This window comes from Podarcis raffonei, chromosome 5 (assembly GCF_027172205.1).
Source record: "Podarcis raffonei isolate rPodRaf1 chromosome 5, rPodRaf1.pri, whole genome shotgun sequence".
NCBI classification, from domain to species: Eukaryota; Metazoa; Chordata; class Lepidosauria; order Squamata; family Lacertidae; genus Podarcis; species Podarcis raffonei.
In genome coordinates, this window is record NC_070606.1 from 19,150,879 (window position 1) to 19,172,364 (window position 21,486).

The 21,486-nt window shown below is 41.0% G+C and overlaps 1 protein-coding gene across 19 annotated transcripts in view; it reads right to left on the reverse strand.

The window, feature by feature from the left end:
- Positions 1-21,486, reverse strand: part of KCNMA1 (potassium calcium-activated channel subfamily M alpha 1) — a 536,674-nt gene that overhangs the window by 92,485 nt on the left and 422,703 nt on the right. For 3 of the 19 annotated variants that reach the window (XM_053388128.1, XM_053388129.1, XM_053388130.1), the window contains one exon: positions 17,512-17,685. The exons of the other annotated variants lie outside the window; for them this stretch is intronic. In XM_053388128.1, the coding sequence (XP_053244103.1) occupies positions 17,512-17,685 (174 nt within the window). The remainder of the gene's footprint in view (positions 1-17,511; positions 17,686-21,486) is intronic. 19 annotated transcript variants of the gene reach the window in all.

A 21,486-nucleotide genomic window follows, 5' to 3' on the forward strand; every position in this document is an offset into this window, starting at 1 on the left:
CATGAGGTGGACTGATGCAGCTGTCTCAGGTGATAGAATCCTGAGGGGTGGCGCCTCTGCCTGCCGCTGAAGAAGTGGCAGCAGTGTCTTCCAGCAAGAGCTTGTGGAACTCTCACAATTGCTCACAAGATCTCACCAGAAGCTGCTGCCACGCAAACCCCAGTACATGATGCTTCAGTGGCAGGGATGGCACCTTCTTGTTTTGCATCAGGCGGCAAAACAGAATGGGCCACCCCTGTTACATTGGGTGTGATTCACTTATGGGTTTCAATCTACAACTCCAGAGTTTTCATTTCAAACCAGTAATGAAATGTCTGGATCTTTTTAGCAGGAAAATGAGACTACCAAAACTTCACCATTATGAAGACCTGTGAGACAATCCAATTATATTACTGTATCAGCTCTTGGGGGCAATCTATATCTTACTGACTTTATTTATTTAGCTTCGCAAAATCATTCCTTATTGTTTTGGCATTGTGTGTAGTTTTATGCTAAAAAAGCTAAGGGCCACTTCATACATTTTTTAAAAAGCCATATTGGATGCACACCCAAACCTGTAAAATGTGAATGCTGTAAGCAGGTCTTTGCAAATATGTACACCGAACAGGGTACATGAGCTGGAATCTGCGGCTGTCTATCAAGAATGCATTGGGACAAACCTGGGTTTGTTGCACAATGTGTGATATGTAATAACCCGCATCTCTTGTCTGGGATAGCTCAGTTGGTAGAGCATAAGACTTTTTATCTCAGGGTTGTGAGTTTGAGCCCCACATTGGGCAAAAATATTCCTGCATTGCAGGGGGTGGACTAGATGGCTCTCATAGTCCCTTCCAACTCTGCAATTCTATTATTCTTCCCAGGTGAGCATCTAGGCTTTTAATACCCTTTTTTCAATTCTGCTACTTTTTATTTGCCACTATTCACAGCATCCTTTCATGATCTCCAAGACCAAATTATATGTCATCTGTGTGCCATAAGTAGAGGTATCCATGATCTCCCCCCTCCCCCGTGGTTATGGGAATTTCTTCCCACATATGTTCCTCAAAGTCTGAGCATCTTCTGAAAAGTGTTGTTAAAGTACTTTATTTGAAGCAGCTTCCGGTGAAGTAGCATTGATGTTTGCCTCAGCACATTCTAGAACCAATGCACTTCTCCTTTATATATGTGTCGGCTCCTGGAACCCAAAATTAAGGAGATAGGGTCAGGTTGTTTTCTATTTTTATCATGATGATGATCAGTGCTTTTGTTCTAAAAAAATGTTTAGGGGTGCTCTCATTTTCCTACTCATATTGAAATGCTGCCCATCAATGAGGCCAAACTTAGATTCACAAAATGTTTAGGGGTATGCGTACCCCTGCATCCCCCCAGAAAAAAGCACTGATGAAGATTACAGCCTCTACCCCATGTTACATTACCTATTTGATATGTTTCTTTGTTTTAAAAATACAGGATTATGGAATGGGGGTGTGGGAACTGAAACCAATGCTAAGATTGTGTCACATACATTTGGCTGTGTGACGTTCTGACTTGAGCCAGCAGTATGGAGTAGGTTAGCAATTAAAAACAAAACCCTACAGCAGGCTTCCTCAACCTCAACCCTCCAGATGTTTTGAGATTACAATTCCCATCATCCCTGACCACTGGTCCTGATAGCAAGGGATCATGGGAGTTGTAGGCCAAAAACATCTGGAGGGCAGAGGTTGAGGAAGCCTGCCCCACAGTTTGTGAATCCAACAGTGATTGTTGATCAATCGAATTTCAAACAAAAACTATGATGGATAAGCAGTTTATCAGGCGGTGGGATGTATCCTTGCTATTTATGTTTTGCAATTTTATATGTGAAAACAATTCAGAACTTTAAAAAAGAAAGAGAAAAGAAAAGCAGATTCGCACAAAAATATGAGGCAAACCACTCAAAAGCCCAGCCCACCATGCACAAAATGGATTCTGACAATGGATACTATAGCCAGCTCCCAAGGATATTATCAGCTAGCATCAGCACACTGATTTAGCAAAGAGTTTTTGATGTACTGTAGACAAATCTGGAGGGTTTGGATTATTTACAGAGTGGGGCCAATGAAGTTAGCCCATCTCTAAAGCAAGCACTGGTGTGAAATACAGGCTGTTGTTGGTTGTTACTGGCCATTGAGGTTCAGCGGATCTGGCAATTTTCACCTACAAATCTTAATATATAAATTATATTTATACATCCTTTATAGGATGTATAGACAAGTGATAGGCATGTCTAAGTTTTCAAATGTGTTTTAATTGGGGGAAAAGTAATTCTTCCTCTCTCTCTCTCTCTCTCTCTGATTCTTAGGGTGGCAGCACCATCTGCTGGTATTATATTGTAGTCTGAAGCTACCCCTACAATCTTTTTTCTTTACTTTCCCCTTAACTTCTTTCATGAAATATACCCTAAAACAGGCACATTTCTTGGCCACCATCAACGATAGGACTTTCATTAACAGCTTTCAAACACAGAAAATATAGCTTACTCCATTACCTCAGTTACGTCTTCCACGAAAGGAAGGAAATCTTAATAGCTCCGAAACTTAATACTGGTATGGAAAGACTGGAAGTCACAACAATTAAGCATGCAAACAAGTAGATAAATGAATTATCCCATTTCAGTAAAAGCTTGCAATTATAGATGCCATTGGATTGGATACTGAAATTAAATACAGCTCCTCCTGAGTAGAGATGGTGGGGAATTTCACATTAATTGAGCTCTATTGCAAACTCTACAATATTCTTCACTCATTTTTCCAAATTCTCAAGCCAGTCAGGTTTCTTGCGAGTATCAGCAATATTTAACACACTTAACAACAAGGCTTTTGAACCCAGGCCATTATATCAGTGATACTCTGGGGTTTGGGGGGGTAATTGTTTTGGAGTTATGGTCTGATCTGATGTGCTAAAATGTGTATTCCCTTGAACTGTGCTTTAGCGAGGTAAAGATGGTTAGATTCATTGTTAGATTTCTCATCCTGTCTCCCTACCAATATAGCTCTATATTACATGGTAGGGTAGGGAAGAGAAGGCCATGCTTAATAGTACTAATAGATTGTACAGTAAATACACAGGCAAATACATTTTAAAGGAAAAACTATTCTCCGAACATCTCTCAGAGGTATGTGAAGTAACCCCAGGGCTTTCCCCCCCCCAGCCAGAGCTCAGTTTTAGCACCTGTCAGGTGGGCACAATGTCCATTTTAAGAGAATAAGGGAGAAGTTCATGGTGAGCTCTGGTGCCCCTTTTTCTAGGAAAAATAGCACTGGGTAATCCTATCAATGAAATACCTCACTAATTTACGCAATCAGTGTTGCTTAGGAGTCTGTGCCCTGGGACCAAAAGTATCATGATTACATGCATGGCAGATGGAAAGTAAAATACTATCTATACCACAAATAACCATGTTATGTGGTGGGCCCAGCATTATCAGTTTTAGGCTGGGTCGCACTTTACTATTACACTATGCAACTAAAGGTCAACGGAAGAAGAACACAGCATTGCAATGTTTAAAGTAGAACTAAACAGACACATTGCTCCTCAGTAACACAAAAAACAAAAAAATTCCAAAAACGGTTAGAGCCAACAACACAATTGAAGATCAATAATTGCATAAAAAACAGCAAAACAATATGCTTTGTTCAGCTGCAAACACAAGATTCACTGAACTCCTAAATATATATATATATAGAAAGAAGAAAGGGACACATCAAAATTAATGTGATACTACAAGACAGACCAATTACAATACCTCAGGGGCATGCAAATGGCTACTTGACGATGGGCATTGAATAACTGTAGCAGTACTGTAGGTCATGATATCCATTACAGCTGTCAGGAGGATAGAAAACAATAATGTTATTCTCACAAACCACCCAATTGGGCCGAGGTCATATAAGGTTAACAAAAGCCGAACTGCAGCGGTCCAAGTTTGAGTTACATCAGCGCTGTCAAAAGACCAGCATATACAGAACTGTAAACCCCACCCCTTCTCATGACACAGAGGCTCCGGAAATACGTTACGAAATATGAACATTTCTTTTTCATGATTACAAGATGGTGGAAGGAGGAAGTCAGAAGAGATGGCTTTCATTTTACAGAAACACACTGCACCTCCAACACCTGAAGGCCAGGATTTGCCCACATTCAACTGTGTCCCAGAATGCAGGCTTTTCCTTTATATCCCATTAAATTCATTGACAACTCAACCACCCACTACCTGCACAGCCTCACTCCTTCATCTCCTTATCATTGTCCCAGTTACATTTCTTGGTTTGACACTACAGTGTGACGAAACATTGGGATCCATCTTCTCTATATATTTATATTGATTCCTGACATACACCATTACAGGCTTCGGGGCAACACAGTTCCATTTTCTTCTAAATAAACCCACCAACTCCAGATTTGTCAGTGAATGTATTAATGCAACAAATAACCCCAGTTATAAATACTGAAGATTAAATCTGTAAAATAATAGTAAAAAGTGGCAATAGAGGAAGGCAGAACTGAAGCATATTTCAGCAATATAGAGTAGCAGAACATGTGTGGCCTATCATTTTTGGTAAATGACGGCAAGAGAGAAAAGGCAAAGTAACACAATAAAATGGAGCTATGGGTATGTGATAGCTAAATCTGATTACATTTGCAAAAGAGAGAGAGAGAGAGCTCTTCCATAAAGAATATATTCTAAAACATCCACCAAAGTACATAGTACTTTGGCTAGAATTGATTGTTATGGGGGAGCCCAGACTGGCAATTTCATGAGTGGAAAATAAACTGTAAGCTAAGAAATCTAGCAGTGATAACTAATGGCAGTGATACTTACAACGGCGATTTGATCTCTAACAGAAAAAGTACTCTAAAGGATGGATGTATGCAGCCCAGGTCATTTTTCCATATAAAAACAAAATAGGATCAAGGCACTTCTGCGAAATAACAAACGGTTGCTATACGTTTCCACTGATTCAATCGCTAACAAAAATATTACACCGATAACACAAGAATGGCTCCAGAGGGTAGCAGCAGACTACTTATGATTGTGACATGAAGGAAGGAGAGTGTCATTTCACATATATCTGTGAAATGTGATGATGTGCTTTAAAACTTATGGAAATGATTCTTTCCTCCCTCCCTCTTTTTTAAAAACAAACAAACACCTATGTCAGAACAATCACCTAAAACTTCATTCTTCAAATGAGTTGAAGTACAAAGTCTGGTTATTACGGGTGTGCATGGAACATAATGGGCATTCCCTCTGCAAAAGCTATGAGGCAACTACTGGATTGTGCTGCATTGGGGGTTTGTTGGATGAACTGTTAGTGTACTTTGAATTATCCTGAAGGATATACAGGTTCGTCTTTAAGCCTTCTTTTAAAAGAATTTTAATTTCATGTGATCATATTTTGGGTCATCTACCTCCAACTAATTTATTTGTTCTTTGAAATGGAGGCACAGGAGAACAATGACAGCAAAAACAGCTGGCTTGTTTACCGAAGATACAAAAAGGAACAACACCCACCCGCCCCCCCTACTGTGAAGAGACTTCTGAATTCCTCCTGGATAAAATGTTAAGGCAATGGACAGTCTCTGGAGGGACATGTGAGACGTAAGCCTGGGGGCTGACTAAAAGCCTGAAGGGGTTCTCAGGCAATTCCTCAAGCTATCTTTGCAAAAGTTGTGATGCTTTCTATTGACCCGTCTCAAAAGAAGGAATCTCGGGGCGGGGGGGGGGGGGATTGCAGAGGCAAAAAACACACCAGAAAAGGCAATTACTAATAAAATCAGTCAACATTCAAAGCTTATGAAGAAAGAGAAATCCATAAGATCTGCATGAAATATGTTTTTGCCTCGATTCCGGGCAATGGGTTTGGGATGCCTGTTGAAAGGTTTTGCTAATGCTATCACTTGCAAGCAGATTGACTTGATTAACTTGATTACCTTAAAACCACAGCGTATACGGCAGGAGTCGGGAAATGGACTCTTCCCACCCTGACCCTGCAGACCAATCTGAGAGGTGGGCAGGGCCATCATATCCACCTGTCAATCATGTGACGTCATTCTGATGTCTAGTGACAATTTCAGAGGGGCTTGCTGTCAGCAATGATCAGCTGATCAGGGCTGACAGCAAGCCCCTTTGAAGGCATGCTGATTGGCACTGACAGCAGCAAGCCCCTTTGAAGTCCATTTGCAGACACTTTTTTGGCTTCAAAACAATGTCTACAAACATGTTTCCTCTGCCAACAAGCAAAGCTATCTGCAAAGTCGGCATGCAGAGGAAAAATGCACATTTGCAGGTAGAGTGTAAATCCAAAATGCACCTTCAAACAGGCAGCCTCAAAGGACAGCTTGCCAAGGAACCACCAGGAACACAATTTAAGCTCCTGGTTGTTCTTTGGCAGTCACATATTTACCTGTCCCACACCTGATGTCACATATTGTCTGTATGTTAGCTTAACTACAGCATGAATTTTGAAAATATTAGAACAGCATACTTGGATAGCAACAAAAGACTATTAGTCAGCAGCAGGGGCAGACTTTGGGCTCTCAAATTTCAGCGACACCCTGTGTGATGCTAAGATTTGGTGCCCCACTGCTTCTCATGTTCCATTCGACAGCATTTTTGTGAGGCTTTCCTTTCGACAACCTGCAGTGTGGCTGAACCAATAGCATTACCCTAGAGCCACCTCTGTGGGCAGACTTCTGGTGCAAAAGGCATACACCTGGTGCAAAAGGCATACACTCTAAGTCCAGGATTTTGTTTTGAGCACCAGAGCTGAACAGAGCTGAATACCCATGCAAACATCAACTGATGGTTACCCCCGGCTTCCTCCATTTCAGCATCATAATTTATAGCAGCTTTTTTGCTAAACAATTAGGAGTCAAAATGCTTGATAATCAACTGCAAATCACTCAAGAGATCCGTCAACAGAGCCAGAGTACCTTCTGCCTACTTCATTTCCTTGCCCAGTAGTCCGTTCCCAACAGTGATCAACTTCCAGTAAGCCCACAAACTGCAGGGCACATTAAGCAACAGTCCTCTTTCACTCAATGCTCACAAGTGTCTCTTCTTCAGAGGTGTACTGCCTCTACCTTTGGACACCACCCTACACTCAACTCTCCCCTGTGGTTCCCAGAATGCTACACCCTGGGAATGGCTTTGACTGGCTGGCTAAAGCAAGTGAGTGTAGCCAATGGGTCTCAAGCCCTCAGTGAGATAGGGACTTTCCCTGCATGCGAAGACACACTCCCATTGAAATGGAGGGGCTTTGTAATTAACTCTGTAAAAGCATCCATACATCTGAAACGAAAACAAAACAAACTTGATTTGACAATGCAGCAACTAAGTTGTGAGAGTATCTAAACTTGGTGATAAGCAGTACATTTGCTGAAAGAGGGGAATGTTGCAGATTTACTCTGATACAACTGAGGGCAGAGAACCATAAAACACGTTGGCCAGAGAGCATGAGGCAAGGTGGGCCACTGCAAATGGCAGTGCTTGGGGGCTGGCATTTTTTAATAGCAGCTCCAAGTTTCTTACAACCTGTAGTTATATCACTGGCTAGAAGCAACAGTTTTATTTAAAACAACAAGAACAACAACAGCCCTTTTCTTGAATTTCTGACGGAAGACAAAGTTGCTGCTCAGTTCTGACTGGTACTAAAATCCCTGAGCAGCTGTGCTACCACACAGGCAGTGATGGGAAAATGCTTTGCTGTGCTGCAGTGACAATGCGAAGCAATTTGAGTTTAGAAAAATAAGGATAATGCTGTGCACACCGTGGAGACAGTGACATCTAATGCAACCAATGTCTTTTACGCAAGAGCAAGCAAGGAAAATTGCACAACAAAGCCCAGAGATGCTGTATGATTTCTAAGATTTTATGTGGCAGTTCCATCTCCCTTCTTCCACCCCCCATGCACCCCTCTTTTGTGGCTTATATTAAAACTAGAGATTAAAAGTTGTTGGAAATTACATAGGATTTGCCGTTTGTTTTCTTCAAACTGAGTTTCCCAGCAATAACCCTGAGAGTAAAACTTTCTTCCAGAATGGAAATATATGGAAATCATCTTTTGCCATTTCCTCTAGTGGAGTAAAGGGTTCAGACAAGGCAAAGAACACACAGAGAAGCAGTTCTGTATAAAGAAGCAGCTTTTAACTATAGATCAGGGGTGAGAAGCCTGTGACCTGCCAGATGTTGCTGGACTCCAACTCCCATCATCCCTGGCTAATGGCTATAGTGGCCGGGGCTGATGGGAGTTGGAGTCCAACAGCTTCTTGAGGGCCTCAGGCTCCTCCCTGCTGCTAATAAAGCACCCCCAAAGTTGATTCAGATATCCAATTCCTGTGACATCTTGAGCTCTGAATCTACCACAAACATTTCTATGCCACTGCTGTCTATGCAGACACTCATGCACTGGACCCTATCAAGAAACCTGGTGCTATGGGAATCTCAGCCTGGGAAACTCCTCTGTAAAATGCAGAATGCAAGCCGCTTTAGAACGTGACTGCATCCCACTTTCAAACAGTTGTCAAAATTCGAATGAGCACTTTAGCTCTTCTTTTGTGCATTACTCTTTCCGTATTCTCCTAAGAGTTAATAACCCTGGAGTTATTGGTATGACACCAATTTGAAGCAGTGCCCAATCGTATCGCTACAAATTAGCTTCAGACACCAAACAGCATTCAATTTAGGATTGGAAGGAAGCGGGTGGGGTGGTGGGACGGGGAGGGATAATCTGTCCTGAAATTGGTGCAGGGAACTTCCCAGAACACTTGATGTACTTTCTCAATCCTGCAGCTGTTTCTAAACGCTTCCTCCCAAAGGCACATTTAGGACTAAATTAAATGTAACTTTGACTTAATTAACATTTTAAATGATAATGAACACAATGTAGATTCATAGGAAGCATTTATATTGTGTTGTAAAAATGGATAAAAATTTAATAGCTCTTTGTTAATAAGTTATGTCTCTCCAGACCTGTAAAGCCTAAGGCAGTCCAACGCTCTACTCTAAGGTCTAATCTGGGCTCCCTAATGCAGGTGGAAGAAGGAGGCAGAAGTCTGGCTTGACATTTGCTCTAAGCCTGCTCTGGATCAAGGCTTTGCTTGTTCATAAGTACTTTATTTCATATAAGTAAAGGTCAGGATTTGGGCTCAAGGCAGGGCTACGACAGAAACGTTCAAGAGGAAACTGAGCTAGTCCTGGCATCTGTCGCTTGAGATAGCTCAGGAGAAGGAGAGACGGAGAGCTAACTGGCTAGCATCTGTCCTACACCGAGGAGGTAACAGGGAGAATCTGTTGCCTGGTGGTAAGAAACTGTCAGGGTGAGTTTCATGACAACCAGCCACACTCAGGAAATAAAAATGCAAACATAATTTCCATGTCACCTTTCATAAGGCCCTCTCTGAAACCGGCTCCACAGGCTGGAGACAGCTTTTCTTCCCCTAGCCTGTCCCCATCAAGGCAATCCATTCACTAGTCACTTTCCTGTGACCCTGGTAAGAAACACTACCCAAAGTAGAGGCCCGAAGCGATTTCTCAAAAAGACTTCTCTCTGCCTCTTCCGTGCTCCCCGCCTTTTCCATCTAACTCTTCGGAAATATTTGCTGCTAAACCTGGGAGCATCTGGTGCCTGCACAGAAGCTGGTACATGTAATATTCAAAGGGTTGAGGACATCGCCAAACAAATTCCTTTGCACTAACCCCAACAATGAGCATCTGAGCTAACCCACTGCACTGAACAACAAAACCCATCTATTTCATACATTCTACCTATTTATAATAAACTAGTCAGGCTGTCTTGCGTTTGTTCTTCTATTGCAGCAACCGGCTTTGAATGGGAGAGTGTACCCCCTTTCTCTGCTACACACTCCTTGTATTTCTCCAGCTATCAATCCTTCAAATCTATATCATCCTCAAGCAAGTACAACAATCCACTGAAATATCCATGTTAAATACCTAAATATAAAACTACACATACTAATGGTCTTGGAAATTAATATTTTAGGGGGGAAATGTGAATGAAAAATGACTGTGGCAAGAAAAAAACCCACCAGTTTTTATATGGCCGGTCTTAAGCAGAGCAATTGAGCACAGGGATGAGGAGTCTGTGGACCTACAGATGTTGACTGGCAACTCACAGCATCTTTGGCTAATAGCCAAATTAATGGGGCTAGTTGGAATCGCAGTCCAACAGAATTTGGAGGGCTACAGGTTCCCCACCCTTCACCTAGCAATTAAAATGTCCAGCAAAGGTTCCAATTCTCTACCTCAGTGGTCCCCCGTTAGTGGTCCATGGATCTATGGCACATACCCACCAGCTGTCAGGGACATCTTGTTTTTGGGCACCGTGCTCTCATGTGGGTCATGTGACTTGCGTGGAACCATGGTCTGGAAGATGTGTGTTCCGGTTTTGTGCTGGGACACGTTGGAGGGTACGGTGGCACCAGTGCTATTTTTCGGGGGGGGGGCAGAGAGGTGTCGTAACTCACTAGGAACGCCTCCCTTGTTCTCATGGCAATGATGCCCACCTGAGAGGTGCCAGAACTGAGTTCCAGTGAGTTCTGGCTGGGGGAAAAAAAGCCCTGGGTGGCACCATTCACATACAAACATTACCACGGAGGTATCACATTTGCAGAAGTAAGGGGTCCATGGCTTGGCTTTTAAAAAACAGGGAGTCCACAATACTTAGCTATTTGTAAGCCACTGTTCTACCTCCTCATTTGTTAAGAAAGACAAGTGATATAAAGATATAAAGTAACACAAATAACTTTTCTTTCCCCAAACACGCAAACTCTACTGCTAGGAAAAAACTTACTAAAAGCAATGAGTATTGCTGTTAGTCAGACTGCACATTGTTCCGGGCAGGGAATTTATATGTTATTTATTTATTTTCTATACCGCTTTATATTTTTAAGAAAAATCTCAAAGCGGTTTACAGCATAAGGTAAAGGTAAAGGGACCCCTGACCATTAGGTCCAGTTGTGTCCGACTCTGGGGTTGCGGCGCTCATCTCACTTTATTGGCCAAGGGAGCCGGCATACAGCTTCCGGGTCATTGGCCAGCATGACTAAGCCGCTTCTGGCGAACCAGAGCAGCGCACGGAAACGCCGTTTACCTTCCTGCCGGAGAGGTACCTATTTATCTACTTGCACTTTGACGTGCTTTTGAACTGCTAGGTGGGCAGGAGCAGGGACCAAGCAACGGGAACTCACCCCGTCGTGGGGATTCGAATTGCAGACCTTCTGATCGGCAAGTCCTAGGCTCTGTGGTTTAACCCACAGCGCCACCTGTGTCCCACGGTTTACAGCATATTAAATCAATAAAACAATCTGAAGAAAGTCAAAGCAACATAATTAACAGAAAAGTAAAATATTATCTTAAAGATTTCAAAATAAAACATTACAAAGGAGATCAACTACAGGATACATATTTAACATAAAGTTAACAAAAAAAAATTTTATATTACTACTACTACTACTACTACTACTAATAATAATAATAATATTTTTCATATTGCAGAAGCGCTGCTAAGTGATTGCCTAGTTGGCATACTATAAAGTATTGACAGTAATTCATTCTGAAGCAATGACTTCTTGTTCATTATTCTATCTACAGCATGATATTTATAGTGAAGCCAGTGATTCCTAAATAGTGGATAAAGCATCCGCCACTGGGTTGCTGGAGCCTTGTGGGTGGTCCATCACACTGCCAGCAGTTTGTACTGGGATTATAACAACACAGGAATTTGAAGAGGGATGACAGTCAGGTCATGGGGTTAACTAATAAAGCAACATGTGGGTCTCAGACAAAAGCAAAATCCCACTGGTGTTCCTACCCAAGTCAAGCTTTTGCATTATTGGAAGGGTTTATTATTCACATACCTTCCCTTTTGCCTGTGTTTTTTTTCTTTTTCTTTACACAAAGTATACTGAAAGCAGCGGCGCATTCAGAGCTGTGCAGGCAGTTCTGCTGCACAGGGCACTGAGCCGAGAGCCCACGTAATTGAGAATATCCATTTGGAGGCACCAAATTGTGGCCTCAAACAGGACACCATATTATGAAAGATTACCAAAGTATATCCCTGATGAAAATATCCCTTTAAATACATGGAGTTCGCAACATGCAAGAACTGTACATTAGATAATTGCGACGGGAAGCCTTGAAAACTACCATAGTTGAAACTTGTTATTTGGGCATTCAGGATTATCATCAAACATCACAAAGAGGAGAAAAGAATGAAAGGCAAGTCGTCTACAACAATCCTTATTCCATTTTTATGTACATTTCAATGTATTTTTAATCTTTGTTGGAAGCCGCCCAGAGTGGCTGGGGAAACCCAGCCAGATTGGTGGGGTACAAATAATAAATTATTATTATTATCATTGCGAGAGGCTTTCGTTTCCTGGAAGTTCTTCTCCAGAGAGAGTCAACTCACATAAATAAAGCCCCTCACTTTCAGCTTTTTGTTTCTTCATTGCCCATGCCGATGAAATACTTTAGAAGGAAGAGGTTTGTATGGAAAAGACAAACAAAATCCTGAAGACCACATGCCCAATGCATTTTTTACTTGCAGCTCATTGGATTTTACTTTCAAGTACATACAGGTAGGGCTGTGCTACAAGGCAGATGAAACCCCTTGACTTGATTAGTGATGGCTAATGGAATAGAATGTCACAGAAGAGGAAGGAAACCTTTTATGTTTTTTGGAAGAAAGCAACCTAAGCATCTATATTCATTAAGAGTTTCCTATACAGCAGGAGTGGGGAAGTTCCAGCCCGTGGACCAAACAGGGCAAGGTATCCCTCCTAATTTGGTCCATGCTGTATAATATACTGGAAATGTCCCAACAATGCTGGTATTATACCTTGCTCTGCAAGCAACAAAACAGCTGACATTCCTCTCCCCAAGCTTCTATTTTCTAGTTTAGCAAATCTGTGGATGAGGCCATTAGACCATCCCTTGTACACCACACTGGCTTTCTTTACAAAGGTCAGATATTTGTGACATATATAGTGTGTGATTTCTCATCTCTGTGGGCTTGAATTAATACATTTTTTTATTGTGTCACTCTGCCCTTGATTTAATTGTCTTTTTATATTAGTCTCGTTAAGAGAATGTCAGGCCAAAGTAATGCTTAATGCTCTCCAACAGAGACCAGTTTGCTTGTTTCATAAAAATTTGGGTTAGGAAAACACAGCTGCCTGATTGCAATCTCTTGTGTAGCCCTAATAAGATTTTCCTGCAGGGCTTGAAATCATCTCATTTTTCTTTGCAGGGTTTCGTAAGTTCCAGTTTTTCAAAGAAACCTTGGTTTCTTGCTTCTTCCGTTGGTGCCGTACCCCACCCCAAGATACTAATAACTACAGGATCACAGGATGCTGAAAAGGATATACTCTAACAGTGACATTTTTTTAAAAAAAGTAAACAATAAGCACAAATTTAAATTATATTATTTCTTTGCAACATATTTCTGTTCTGTTGCAGCTATTGAAAGTCATGTGCAGCAGAGGAAATAGTTTAAGAAATTGTTTTCCTATCCAACTCATCCTGTGCTTCAAAGGTTAAACATTCACAAAAATAATACTTTTAACATTGGTACAGTGCAATCTCACGTATGCTATCTCAGTAATTCTTTCAACCCACTTGTAAAGTCAGCCAATAAGTTCATGAGCTACGATTGCTCCCCAAAACCCTCTACTTGCCTCTTTCCCCCTTTTTCTCTCTCTATCCAATTTATCCCATCTCCACAACAGTTATTTGGACAACCCAGTCACCAATGCTAATATCAGAGCATTCCCAATGCCTTACCTACACAGAGATTCAAAGCAGGAGTGCATTATGATGGCAAAAACTAATGTCCGTGTGACATAAAAGCAGCCCTTCTAGATCAGACCAAAGGCCCATCTAGCACTGTAGTCTGTTCTCACAGTGGCTCTTCAGATGCCTAAGGGAAGCTCGTAAGCAGGACAGGAATAGAATAGCACTCTCCATCTCATATTCCCCGGCAGTCATTATTAAGAGGCATCCTGTCTTTAAACTGGAGCAGTAGATAGTTTTATCCTCCATGCAAACAGGACATCCACTGAGGTCATAGTGGTTCACTGTGACATCATATTGGTGGTTGGCAGGCAAAGAGAGTTCCCATGGTATTATCAGCAAACTCCCAGAAATGGTAGTGATGGGCATAAACCATCACAGAGGTCACATCCACTAGTTTTTACAAGGAGCATGTAACACATTTCCCCATAATCAGAGAGAGAGAGAGAGAAGAGTTTGGCACAGTCTGTGGTTGCAACTTCCTGGAGCTTCTAAATTTTACCACTACTGGAGAAAGGATACTGAGCCTTGCAGATAAGTGATTTGTCTGATTGTAACTACATAGACTGCGGGCGGGGGGGGGGGAGTAGAAGAAGCAGCAGTGGGGGGGTGCTGGTTATGGAGGAGGAGAAGCAGAGATAAGCAGAATGAAGGAACTGCTTCCCCATTTGTTTGTTTGTTTAACAAGCCCATTTTAATCTGTGCTGTATAACCATAGTGCCCTTGATCTGAAGAACACTACAATTAGTCCTGCCCACCTAAAAGAGCTTTGGAATTTTTCTTCTTCTCGCAGTAGCTTTCCATTCTACATGGAAAATCTCTTTCGAAACTGGTGGGTTTTGCAAAGGGTGCATGGGTAAAAAATTCCATTGGGTAAGCACCCAGTACCTCTTTGACTATTTTTTCCCTGGGGGGAAAGTCACTATTTTGAATGGTGTTGTGAGTCACCGAATGAACCTTTCAGCTACTGCAAAGAAAGATATCTGCAAGGCCCATGCCTTTAGCTACAGGAGGGTAGGCAATTCACAACACTGCAAGTTTAAATGGATGTGTAAAATAGATGTTTTCACAGGGCACAGTCTAGCAAGAAGTTCTCCTTTGCCAGATAAATTAAAATGGATGGGGGCTGCGGAGGAGTAAAGGTTTTGCAGTTTCCATTCATTACATGGAAGAATTTCCCACAGGATTGTGACCAAAATACTGTGGTAGCCACTTTTTCTTTAAGGATTTTTTTCACCAGTCCCCCCCCCCCCGTTTATTATTATTATTATTGTACGATTGTTTCTCTTCAAAATGAAAAGCCGGGAGAGAGATTGGTGGGAGAGAGAAAAAGGGAGAAATGAAAAGCACATTAAGCCATCTTAGAAGCACACACTGACTCAATGGGGAGAGGGGGAGGCTGTGACCAAAGCCAGCCCTGTAATAGTATAATGACCTTTAATGAGTGTCTTGGGAAACAATACAGTGCTAGCATGAAAGACAAAGGGCAAAACCGATCAAGGTTTTGCTGACACTAATTCAAAATGATTTCCCGAACAACTGAAGAATGTAAGGGAGGTAATCTGATCCGCCAATCTGACCTCACTTTGATTCCAGGGCCTTACTGCTGCCATTTCTAATTGTCAAGCACTCTACATTTCACATCTGCTCATATTTAATGAAAAGCCAACTCTCACCACTGTTCTTTGAGCTAACCAGCTCTTGTCAAAATGGGCATTGTCTGACCTCTCCTCACTGGAAGGAAAATGCTGATTTCTATTGAAGCCTTGCCAATCGGATTTCAAGGGTGTGTGGGTGTGGGTGTATGGAGATGCAGATATTACAATCGGGGACAACATCAGCTAATAAACTAGCATTGGTTTACAAAGAGCATGGACTGGTATTGATGCTTGTTTCTTATTATTAACCAGCAAAGGTGGGCGATCTCACACACAGAGAGAAGAATGAAACCTTGTTTTTGTGTGACAGTGTGAACGACGGGTGGAAGGTGAGAGAGGAAAGCAGAGGAACTAGAGACCTTCTAAGCCATCAACATCACTTTTATGACTGAATGCAATATGTGGCTAATGCATTTTTCAAAAGCTGTACTTTGGGAGGTGTCAATGATATCACATGTAGCGTGTTTTGGTTTGTTGGGGGAGGGGGGATTAGGTTATGCAGCCCAAACCTTAATGCTCCTTTCCTTCTAAAGGCAGCAGTAAAAAATAGAAAGTTGCACCACATTTCCAAGTTATAGTTTCTTTTTTGCTTGCAGATGCTACTATGAAAAAAAAAATTATGGGTAAATCTAGTTGTTGTGGATACTCCAGTGATGTGCTAGCCACAATTCAGTAATGACTGGTAAGTACAACGGATACAAGAAGTGCTAGGTGGGTATTGGGGGGAGACTGGGTTCAAGGTAGATTAAGTTGGTTAAATCAATGGGACTTAAAGTCATGAGTAACTTGCTTTATGGATTTAAATGGCACCTAAAGTCAACTTACCCTGGATCTAGCCCACTGACATCAAGCCATCATTAAAGCCCTTGCCTTGGAACCTGCAAGTTCCTCCAGGCCAGGGTTCCTCCAGACAGATATACTTTGGGTGTTCACCAGAAAGATTGAGCTTTGACCTGTGCCATTTTGGATGGCTCATTTTTATTTCAAAATACTGATCCCTAGATGGGCTAGAAATAGGTATTAGGCAAAGCTGGTAGGCCAAGGTGGAGGCGTCAATCAGGGGCATTTCCAGTTAATGGATTTCAGGTAGACAGCATGGGAAAGTAGTAGCCAAGACTTTGGAGACCTATTGCCAGTCTGAGTAGACAATACTGGTCTACATGGATCAATGGTCTGATTCAGAGTAAGGCAGCAGCTAGCAACTCATGGGAGAAGCATGGGAGAAGTTAGCGCACCATGTATGGAATACTGTAACTCCAGGAGTTTGCTATTTCTACTCTAAAGTTTACTGACTTTTCAGTTCTCAGTGCTGGTTACCTGTCCCCAATATGTTTCACTGACTACTCAAGTGTTAACCTCAAAGGCTTGCATGGACCACCAGATCAAAACATGTAATTAGATAAGTTATACAGAGCAAACAATTTGTGAAACACCCTCCAACCATGAACTGATACCGGCAGTGCTAAATGATAATCAAATTATGTTAGTTCAGACAAAAGATGGGTCATTTGCAGATCTCCAAAGGTACACCTGTTCCAAATGGCAAACTGTTCCAAATCTGCCCAAAATAGCTACAGCATTTGTTCCCTAAGTCATTGTCCCTATGCCTAATTCAGAGCATAGCATGTCTACCACAGCCATTAAGAAAGCATTTAACCACCATTATACTGTGTATATGAATCAGAAACAAAATGTCACGAAACTACACTGTTGCCAAGATGCATTTCCCCTGAAAAGCTCACAAGAGGAAGGGAGAGCAACAATTACACAAAATATTGTTTCTTTTAATGAAGTACATTGAAGAATATATAAATATAGATCTGTATAAATTAAAGTAGTTATAAGGGGGGGAGGAAACGTGCTGACTCACGGTATATATAAAAAAAAGGAACAAGAAAAGGAAAAGGGGAGGGGAGGGGAGAAAGCCAAAACAATAAAACCACAATGTACGACACAGGACGGGGATGATACCACAGACACCACAGACATGGAACAGCATGTGCTGGTGTTAAAACTTACAGGCACGTAAACTGGTGGAGCAATCATTAACAGAGACAGAAGAAAGTGGGAAGGCTCTCTCAAGGGTGTCCATGTTACTATGCACACTGCCTGACATGCAAGAGCAGTCACGCTCAGAGCGTCCGCAATCAAAACAACATGCCAGTTTGATTCTCTTGTAGATGGACATCTTGGCTATAACCATGGGTTGGATGGGAGGAGAGGAAGAGTAGCAGGTTAATGGAAAGGTTAAATATAACAATGCAGCTGGAAGGTCATTTAAGGGATTTAAGATACAGGCCTTAGTTTATGGCAGTCTTGACCCAGGGATATAATCATTCTGATTATTAATAGCACTGTGGTTGTACGTCAAATGTAAAGGAAAGATAAGTGATTCTTTCTGTTCTGTCTAGGGGGTGACACAAGACAAAGACTTTTTTTTTTGCATGGGGGTAATAGAGAGGCAGAAACATATAAAGGTTTTCCCTCACACCCTTGTTGCCACTGTAATCTTTAAATTGAAAAGGTGAATAGTGCAAAGCCATTGCTTCTTAAGCTAAATTTGGCTTTGGCCATTTCCTCTCCTCAGTACTAAGGAGATCACAATCCCATTCGTTGAGCATGCATCTCAGAGGACATAAAGCCATTTTGACAAAATACCAAATTATGTCCATTGCAAGAGATGCTGCTACTAGCTGGGATTCCTGCATTGCAGGGGGCTGGACTAGATGACACCCAGGGTGCCCTCCAATTCTACAATTCTGTGGTTCTAAGTTCAACATTAAGGGCAGTTCACATGTAAGGCATCACCAGAGTGCATCAAATATGGGTCCACTGGAACATGTTGAACCAATCATCATCATAATCATCATCATCATATTTTCTCTTCTGTATCTATTGCAGGATTTCAGTATTGTAGCCACCACAAGAAATAAATTTGAAAAGCCATCAAATGTCATAAAGTCAATGATTTCCCCCTTTTTCAGTGAGGCTGCTGAAGCTCAATGCAAATTGACAGTTCTTCAACTTGGAATGGTTTCAGGTTTCAGCGCTTCAAATGTGCTGTCTTTGAGAAAGCCCAATTTGTTCAATTCTACTAACGTGACTTCATTCACAAATAACACATGAAGGTGAAACCAAAGGACATCTTATAATTGTTTCTCATGTTGCACTGGGCCATATTTTATTGGCAATGGCTTAGCATGAACTAATTTAATTTTAGTGACATTGAAGCATGTCGCTGGTAGTCAAAAAGCACAACCCATAAGAGCAAATGGGCACCCAAACATTTTTTAAAAATAAAAATAAAAGGCTTGTAACCTGACAAAGAAGCAGTCACAATTCCCATGTTAATCTAAAACATTTGCCATTGACTTGGGGGTTGCTGTTGTTTTTAAACTGAGAAAGGAGGATAAAAATCTCCCAAAATGGGTCAAGTCCTATTCTAAGGCCTCTATGACTTGCCATACACAGTATATCTGACAAGCAAGGGGTAACGCCATGGTTGTGGGAAAACAGGCATTGAGGGAGATGGATGAGTGATCTCTTCAGCAGTGATTCTGCTCCTCTAAAACTTTGCTTGCATTTCCTGTGGCATGTGTTCTTAGCATTCTCTTTGAGTTATCTTGCAGCTGTTTGAATATGTCAACATGCAACATCAGGCTCGGTCAGCACGCCATACATCATTCCCCAGAACTTGATTTTTAAGAGAAAGCTGGAATTCCACTACAGCTTTTGATAGGTAACAGTTTAGATTACTAAAAATTATTCGGGACAACTTATAGTTAGTTCATCAGTTTCCCCTGTCTTTTCTTTGCATCTCCATATCTCATTTAAGGGTTATTCAGAAAAATGAGGGGAAACATTTCTTCATTCAACAAAGATTATGTTTGTCCAAATATTCCTACATTAAAAAACCCCAAAACATAACAATATTTGGCTTTTTCTTCTTGTTTAAAGGAAAATTAAGATCTGAAATGCACTGATTTGGTGAAAGAAAAATGAAAGTTCTTCCATGCATAATATACAGCTGCTTTGAAGAAGCTTCTACTAATCAAATGCTGTAGCGAAACCCAAGTAACTGCCAGTTGTATAATGTTTTGATATTGGTTAGTAACAGTCCCTGGTTTTCATTTCCATCTAAGTTGTATTTTGTCAAAATGCAATAATAGAATAAGACACTGGGGGAGGGAGGGTACAGAAGAGGAAAATATTTAAGAACCATTTTCTTCAACAATAATTTGTATTCTTCTGTTCAATAATGGAACTGGTGCAAGGCACATTTCAAGACCCAATGCATTTCAGGGACTGTTTTTAATTATTAATATCAATTATTCTGGAGACCATGCATCATTTTATAATACATTCTGTTAACATGCAGGAAACAGTCTCAAATCTGATAGCAAACTTCTCAAAAGGACTTGCTATGAAGGTTTTAATCAATCATCATATGAGCAATCACATATCAGAGCAGCACAGTTTATAAGGCAACATGCTTATTACTCTTCATTCCTGTTACACAGTCATTTTGCATTCATACCAAATAGAAGAGGAAAATAAATATTTTTAAATACACCCGCAAACATATAACAAGATGGAGTATTAGGAATAATGGTTGCTGAGCAGATTAAAGACATGATGGAGTGATTAAAGCTGGTACATCCAGACACATACTGTTTCCCATTAAACCACCATAAATGTTAATTAAATATGGCAATCAGCAGAAAGACAGGAGACTCTTCTGTACAACTTCATTAATTTTGGTGTCATGGTACTTGGAGCACCTCTAAAAATTCTACAAAAGCCAACCAGTTTCAATCATATACCCTCGGAAGAAGGTATCTGCCCACTAAACAATATTTTCACTTTGACAAGCAAAGCAAACAGGGATAAAGGTCTTCTCTGCTGATTACCTGGTTTTTGTTACCATTGTCTATCCAACTGCTACCACTCCTCTGCCTGGCTTTTACATCACCAATGGTAACAAAAAGTAGATCTATGAGGACATCTAGTGGAACTGCACCAAACAACAGCTGGCTAAAGAAAACCTGGACTCCGTGTCAGTCAACTGGGGTTGAGTAAAAAAAAAAAAAAAAAAAGGAAAGGGGGAAAAGAGCCAGACTACCATTATGAATTGAAATGGATACAATGTCATTTCAATTCAACTTCTCTTATGATCCACAGCAAGAGGTAAATGACAACAAAGGAAAACTTCACAAAGAAATTACGGTCACAAAGGAACTGTAGTGTTACAGGAACAGCTAGATTGATTTAATTTGCCTTGTGGCGATGTTGGAAAAGATCACCAACCTGAAGAATAGCAAAGGGTTCCCCCCACAGCAGTTTCAGCTGTGTAAAAAATATTTTAAAAATTTAAAAATACAGCAGCGTGTCTTAAAACTGGTTGTGACAATTGATTTTTCTCTGTGCTCAACAGGCAAAGCTTTTTCTCCCTTACTCCATAGTACGCCAGGGAAACCACAGCCTTCCTGAGCCTTCTGCATTTTTTTTTTTTTTTTTAAAGTTCTGGCTTTTAAAGAATATTAAAGGGGGAGTGTTAGCTGTTTCCGATTTTACAGATTGCCAGGGCTTAGCAGTCAAAAATTGCTTAGCTATATATATGTTATTAAAGGAAGCAGTTTGATCATTCTACTATATAGTACTTTTCCTAATGTTTCATAGCATGTTTGGATTAATGGTGTCTAAGAAAGCAATCAACTTTTTTATATTCCTTGCCTTTTATATTCCTTCAGCATACAACATGGGAAAGGAGCATGCTTCTTAATAAGTATCTACACTAAAATTATATTATAAACTGCAAATCTAAATACCACTGAAAATCCTCTGCAAGCCACAGTCTTGCCTTTCCCACACTCAGTAAGCATCAGCAACGTATTGCCTGCCAGTACTGGTTCTAGCCGAGATCAGAGTTTGAGTGTTGATGTGCAAGGAAGAAAGAATGAACAAAACTTTACTTTTAGATCATTTAGGGCAAGT